Source organism: Ranitomeya imitator, chromosome 10 (genome assembly GCF_032444005.1).
Source record: "Ranitomeya imitator isolate aRanImi1 chromosome 10, aRanImi1.pri, whole genome shotgun sequence".
NCBI lineage: Eukaryota > Metazoa > Chordata > Amphibia > Anura > Dendrobatidae > Ranitomeya > Ranitomeya imitator.
The window spans coordinates 39,264,597-39,272,175 of record NC_091291.1 but is presented as its reverse complement, the minus strand read 5'-3'; the positions used below and the strand labels follow the sequence as shown (position 1 = coordinate 39,272,175).

Genomic DNA, 7,579 nt, shown 5'->3' with positions numbered 1-7,579 from the left:
AACCACTTCATATAATCGCACACCACAAAATGAATATAAGTAAAAAGGCAAACTTTTATTGGCACACAAATAAAAACAATTAAAATGGTATCATACCAACATCCCCACACATACCCGCCAAAACAATACAGTACAAGCAGGTAAAGGCGCCAATGTACAAAAATGCTAAGTAGCCATAAATAACACAGCACACTAATCACTGTCCTGTCAGGCACAATATCAGTATATCTGACCTAAGATTGCATAAAGAGTACAACTAGCACCCCCACAAAATAAACACAGATACTGCCAATTGTGGGAAAGAAATAGGCACATACAGGCTAATATAGCGTATGAAGACGAGGGGTGCCTGTGCACCTGGGTCCGGACACAATGATAGCAGCAGTAAAAGCACATCCGTAGCAATGCCCATATATAATAATAACTACCGCATGGAAGGAAAGTGTATCCAGGTCCCAGGTCCGGCCAGACAGAACGCAAGGAGGTGCTGTGAGAAAACCCACATGAGGGTATAAAGCGTCAAAGGCAGGGCAAGCGTGGGGAGGAAGCCCAGCGCGTGTCGCCGTCGCAAGGACGGCTTCGTCAGGGGAAGATACGCTGCAATGGCCAACGCCGGTTTAAATACCTTACATAAGGAGAAGCTGAGGGACGAGCTACGCCGAGAGCCGGAACCGGAAATGACGCCGAAAGGGCGGAAGCGTACACAATGGCAGACGTCTCTGCCAATACTACATAATGCGCATGCATTGTTTGGATTTGGGTATTATTACACCCTAATACTATTGTGTTTGTTTGTCCTCCTGTGTATCCCGTCATGTATCCTGTTTTGTCTGGGTGTTTATGTTGTATGTCTTATCTATCCCATTACTTCAGGACTCCTTACTACTATCATGTGTCCAGCTGGGCATCCTCTATCTAGCAGCCCGCCCGCTCTGTTATCTGTTGTATCATTAAACTAGTTACATAATGCACGGCGCTGGAGAGTTCCGACGCATGCGCATTATGTAGTATTGGCAGAGACGTCTGCCATTGTGTACGCTTCCGCCCTTTCGGCGTCATTTCCGGTTCCGGCTCTCGGCGTAGCTCGTCCCTCAGCTTCTCCTTATGTAAGGTATTTAAACCGGCGTTGGCCATTGCAGCGTATCTTCCCCTGACGAAGCTGTCCTTGCGACGGGGACACGCGTTGGGCTTCCTCCCCACGCTTGCCCTGCCTTTGGCGCTTTATACCCTCATGTGGGTTTTCTCACAGCACCTCCTTGCGTTTTGTCTGGCCGGACCTGGGACCTGGATACACTTTCCTTCCATGCGGTAGTTATTATTATATATGGGCATTGCTACGGATGTGCTTTTACTGCTGCTATCATTGTGTCCGGGCCCAGGTGCACAGGCACCTCTCATCTTCATACGCTATATTAGCCTGTATGTGCCTATTTCTTTCCCACAGTTGGCAGTATCTGTGTTTATTTTGTGGGGGTGCTAGTTGTACTCTTTATGCAATCTTAGGTCAGATATACTGATATTGTGCCTGACAGGACAGTGATTAGTGTGCTGTGTTATTTATGGCTACTTAGCATTTTTGTACATTGGCGCCTTTACCTGCTTGTACTGTATTGTTTTGGCGGGTATGTGTGGGGATGTTGGTATGATACCATTTTAATTGTTTTTAGTTGTGTGTCAATAAAAGTTTGCCTTTTTACTTATATTCATTTTGTGGTGTGCGATTATATGAAGTGGTTCCTTTTTTCTTTATTCTTCTTCATGGTTCCATACTGCTTCTTTTGCACCCCTTATATATTTTTCTATATTGGTAGTGCGCTGGTATTTAGTTTGATAAAAAGACACCTGTGCACACCCTCAAACAGTCTGACTCCAAACTCCACTATGGTGAAGACCAAAGAGCTGTCAAAGGACACCAGAAACAAAATTGTAGCCCTGCACCAGGCTGGGAAGACTGAATCTGCAATAGCCAACCAGCTTGGAGTGAAGAAATCAACAGTGGGAGCAATAATTAGAAAATGGAAGACATACAAGACCACTGATAATCTCCCTCGATCTGGGGCTCCACGCAAAATCCCACCCCGTGGGGTCAGAATGATCACAAGAACGGTGAGCAAAAATCCCAGAACCACGCGGGGGGACCTAGTGAATGAACTGCAGAGAGCTGGGACCAATGTAACAAGGCCTACCATAAGTAACACACTACGCCACCATGGACTCAGATCCTGCAGTGCCAGACGTGTCCCACTGCTTAAGCCAGTACATGTCCGGGCCCGTCTGAAGTTTGCTAGAGAGCATTTGGATGATCCAGAGGAGTTTTGGGAGAATGTCCTATGGTCTGATGAAACCAAACTGGAACTGTTTGGTAGAAACACAACTTGTCGTGTTTGGAAGAAAAAGAATACTGAGTTGCATCCATCAAACACCATACCTACTGTAAAGCATGGTGGTGGAAACATCATGCTTTGGGGCTGTTTCTCTGCAAAGGGGCCAGGATGACTGATCCGGGTACATGAAAGAATGAATGGGGCCATGCATCGTGAGATTTTGAGTGCAAACCTCCTTCCATCAGCAAGGGCATTGAAGATTAAACGTGGCTGGGTCTTTCAACATGACAATGATCCAAAGCACACCGCCAGGGCAACGAAGGAGTGGCTTCGTAAGAAGCATTTCAAGGTCCTGGAGTGGCCTAGCCAGTCTCCAGATCTCAACCCTATAGAAAACCTTTGGAGGGAGTTGAAAGTCCGTGTTGCCAAGCGAAAAGCCAAAAACATCACTGCTGTAGAGGAGATCTGCATGGAGGAATGGGCCAAGATACCAACAACAGTGTGTGGCAACCTTGTGAAGACTTACAGAAAACGTTTGACCTCTGTCATTGCCAACAAAGGATGTATTACAAAGTATTGAGATGAAATTTTGTTTCTGACCAAATACTTATTTTCCACCATAATATGCAAATAAAATGTTAAAAAAACAGACAATGTGATTTTCTGGAATTTTTTTTCTCAGTTTGTCTCCCATAGTTGAGGTCTACCTATGATGTAAATTACAGACGCCTCTGACTAAATACTTTTTTGCCCCACTGTACCTGCTAGAGTCTCTTAATCTCATTTATTTTGCGTATGTACAGAGCTTGGACAGAGTTTTCCTGAATCGACCTCTGGCAGTAGAGGAAGACCCTTCTGCAACCTATTCGGGTGGAAGCACTGCACCATAGTGAAGTGAGAGCTACCAGACACCCTGCCTACAGAGACTGGCTAAAAGGGTGTTTCATGCACAAAAAGCCATTTTAACTTTTTGGTGGAAGCAGCAACGCCTTGCTTTCATACATTGTTTTTGTGTGCAGAAATGACAAAAAAAAACTAAATAACATGGGTCCATGTGCTGTGCTATCAAAAACCCTACAGCACACGACTGAGTTTTACGCTCGTCTGTGTGAGCCTTGACTTAGAGGTTTCCGTCTAACAAGAGGGACTCTCCCTGTTACTGCTTAAAACCCTGAGAAGAGAAATAATTATTCACACCTTTGAGCAACACACCCAGAGAAACCACAGAGCAGAAGGTCTTCTGATGGCCATTGACTTCTGCTTTCGAAAATAGGAAGCCCTTTGGATTGGTATGGCCTAAAAATGTTCTTTCACAGTAATTAACTGAGCTAATTAGTGAAGTGATACAGCTGTTAATATTATGGTAATTTATGGCAAGTCAATGCCCTAACCGATAACTTTAAAATATTAATACATTGGGAAAAAAATGCATCGTATGAAGCAAGCTAAATTTCTCTTTTTTTTTTTAATTAAAAGTTATGGGCTTGCACTTTTAGAATAACGTTCTTTTTTCACTAACATCGATAACTCCATGTTTACAAAATCCATGACAGATATTAAGAATTTTCAATTAGCCATTTCTTTTAGCTTATTATAACACTTCCGTCAGATTTTGGTAAAATATCCAGTATTTTAGAATATATGTCGAATATACGCTCTAACAACTTCCCTGTGATTAAATATCTAAATAGGAAATAATAATACGACAAAATGCATTGTAAATTATACACTACGCTTAATGAAATACCATTCATAATTCAGATCACAATGGCTGCAATGTTTTTCAGCCAGGATGTAAAAAATGCTGCAGCGGGTACAGGAAAAGTCAAATATTTTCAATTATTTTTTAATATTTTCACATTTTGTAATTTTAAAAAAACCCTCTATAGGTTCACAATTATTCCGTTCTGTGTGAGTCTACCTGCATGCACTTTAGGTTTTCAAACAAAATATTATCAGGGGGTCGGTGCTGCTGTTACTAACACTTGCTTCTTTTTCCACCGTGAAACGAGAGGTCATCAGGGGACTGACAATGCAATCACTCTCCACAATCGTTATCACCTCCCTGAAATGGGATGTCATCAGTGACATCCAATTAAGTTGCTGGGCTAGTCTCTCTTTTGCAGAGCATGCGCTGGTTGTCAATTCCAATGCATGGTCAGTATGATATCTCTGCTTCCTATGCTCTTACCCTTATAATGTGTATAGTTCGTATGCTCCCTCACCTGGTCAACAGAGAAGTAATGAGCTGGCAAGAGAATGCACTGCAAATGTGCATTGAAACAATGGAAGCCAAGAAAGATCATCCAAAGTTCAGGTACTGCCAAGGTAAACTGATATGATAGTTTCTTGAAGATTAAAAACTTTTATTAATGTGCACTAAAAGTAATTTGTTTTGGTGTAGAACCTGATGAAGCTTAAGAACCTGCAGCGAAACCTGTTGCACATTAATACAAGTTTTTAATCTTCGAGAAGCTATCCCACCAGTTTACCTTAGCAGAATCCAACCTTTGGCTTATCTTTCTACTCTTCCATTATTCCCAAGACTCCACCGGATTTTGACAGAAGATGGTGGAGACATAGAGAGCGGAAGCTAGCACCAACTGGGAGGAGTCATTTTCTTGTCTAACGCCTGAAAGTTAGTACCATGATTTTTCAATTTTTATTGTAAAGTTGAGAACAACCAGAGCATAATCAGTAGAAGAGTGGAAGAGAGACTAGCCCAGCCACTTGGACAGATGCCAGTGATGATGTTTTGTTTTAGAGCACTGATAGAAGCAGTGGGAAGTGACTGTAATGGGAGTACTCTAATGACTTACCGTTTCAGGGCAGAAAGAGAAGCAGTGGTGAGTGACAGCATCCTCGGCCCCCTGATGACATTTTCTTTGAGAAATCCCAGGATATGCTGTGAGGCTCAAACAGAACGTCATCAGAAGTAGGAAGAAGTTGATAAACTCAAACAGAACGTCATCAGAAGTAGGAAGAAGTCGATAAACTCAAACAGAAAGTCATCGGAAGTAGGAAGAAGTAAGTAAACTCAAACAGAACGTCATCGGAAGTAGGAAGAAGTCGATAAACTCAAACAGAACGTCATCGAAAGTAGGAAGAAGTCGATAAACTCAAACAGAACATCATCGGAAGTAGGAAGAAGTCGATAAACTCAAACAGAACGTCATCGGAAGTAGGAAGAAGTCAGTAAACTCAAACAGAACATCATCAGAAGTAGGAAGAAGTCGATAAACTCAAACAGAACATCATCGGAAGTAGGAAGAAGTCAGTAAACTCAAACAGAACGTCATCGGAAGTAGGAAGAAGTCGATAAACTCAAACAGAACGTCATCGGAAGTAGGAAGAAGTAAGTAAACTCAAACAGAACGTCATCGGAAGTAGGAAGAAGTCGATAAACTCAAACAGAACGTCATCGAAAGTAGGAAGAAGTCGATAAACTCAAACAGAACATCATCGGAAGTAGGAAGAAGTCGATAAACTCAAACAGAACATCATCGGAAGTAGGAAGAAGTCAGTAAACTCAAACAGAATGTCATCGGAAGTAGGAAGAAGTCGATAAACTCAAACAGAACGTCATCGGAAGTAGGAAGAAGTCGATAAACTCAAACAGAACGTCATCGGAAGTATGAAGAAGTAGATAAAAGAAGATAACACACAGAAGGAAGGGTGAGAAAATTTTAATTAAAGCCCATTACAAAAGTAGTTATTTTTTAAAATTACATAATGAGATATTGAGCACTAGTTTCATTTGTTTCACCCTTTAATAGAGTTAAAAAAAATCCAGAAAATGATGAAAAAAAAATTGCTACTGAAAGACACCTCAGGAGTTTCCTTATGTGTTTTCTGCCTGAGAAATGGATGTTTTTGACTTGTGGAAAAATGAGCAGTGTGAACATACGGGTGTGAGGCTGATTATGAAAAGTCGAAAAGTGAGTTTATTAGAAAGGTTGTTAACTTTTAACAAATAATGAATCGGCTTGATTTATGATGTACGATTTTTATTTAAGGTTGTCCAGTGGGAAAAAAGTTATCACAAATCCTAAAACTCCATTAATATTATGTTTATTATGTATTACAAGTATAATAATCTTAATTTTTATATTATAGTGTTGATTTTTGGGGATTATGGTATATAAAGTCCTTTTTAGATGTAGGGAATTATTTACATATTGTGATCATACTGAACTTGGTTCTACCAACTCGATGACAAATTTACCTATTGCCAATCTTCCAGGTAGTGATACCTATTGAGACGTTACATGCCAACACATAATGATTACATCTAGTTATGGTACATCCCTTACATCTATTAACACCCTTGTGAAAACTTTTCAAACTACCTTGTAACCAAAGTTCCGACACAGAAACCTTAATGTTAGGTGGTGGAAGTTCAGCCGACCTGTACAATGTATTGGTGGGGCTGTAGGCACTAAATATGTAGAGAGGGTAAAATGCAGTGTGATATGCAATATATGTAATATGTGCATATAATATTTACCATAAAACATCTAAATAAGGGAAATACAAATATTTCTAACCGGTATTTTTTTTTAAGCTGCACATTTTTCTTAGTTTATACAATCTTACAAAATTACTAGATTCTGTATTTATCCTTATAATTAATTTATATACTCTGCAAATCATAGCATGTCATTAACAAGCTGTAGTGACTTGTGCCTCCAGAGACACCTCTTCCTCCGAGACGATTGTTTGTTGCTCTTCTTCATCGCTCATCGTCTCTATCACAGCAGAAACTACAGTGGTTGGTAGAGTCGCGGTCGAGCTTTTCTCCAGTGGATCACTCTTCATTTCCGAAACCTTAAAAAGGAGCATGGCTTAGGTAAACATAATCCTCTACCTCTGATTGACAGGAAAGAGACGTTTAGTGTAATATTTTTTTTTTATGGCTGACCCACTCTCCAATCCAACCAGGACATTTTTTTCAGACCTTTTTAGTACCCACACAGAAATAATGGCTCTAATTAAGCCCTTTAGTGTTCCCACACTGTTAAGTACCCCTTTTTGGTCCTAACGCATTGGAATGTTCCCGCATACAATATGATGCTCCCACAGGCCCCGGACACAGTATCATACTGCCAGTGTGCTCCTCACACGTTGTAATGTACCCCAACACACGGTATGATGCCCCCATAGTGTCTCCCACACAAAGTATGTTGATGCCACAGTCCCCCATAAAGTATGATGCCTGCACAGTCCCACTACATACAGCATGATGCCCCACAGTT

At 41.0% G+C, this 7,579-nt stretch overlaps 1 protein-coding gene across 2 annotated transcripts in view; it reads right to left on the bottom strand.

Annotated features, from left to right (window-relative positions):
• Positions 1-6,314: 6,314 nt before the first annotated feature.
• LOC138651075 (immunoglobulin superfamily member 1-like) overlaps positions 6,315-7,579 on the bottom strand; it is a 32,524-nt gene continuing 31,259 nt past the window's right edge. The window contains exon 7 of one of the 2 annotated variants that reach the window (XM_069741049.1): positions 6,315-7,151. In XM_069741049.1, the coding sequence (XP_069597150.1) occupies positions 6,987-7,151 (165 nt within the window). In that variant the 3' untranslated portion in view covers positions 6,315-6,986. The remainder of the gene's footprint in view (positions 7,152-7,579) is intronic. The other variant, XM_069741050.1, reaches the window with a different exon arrangement.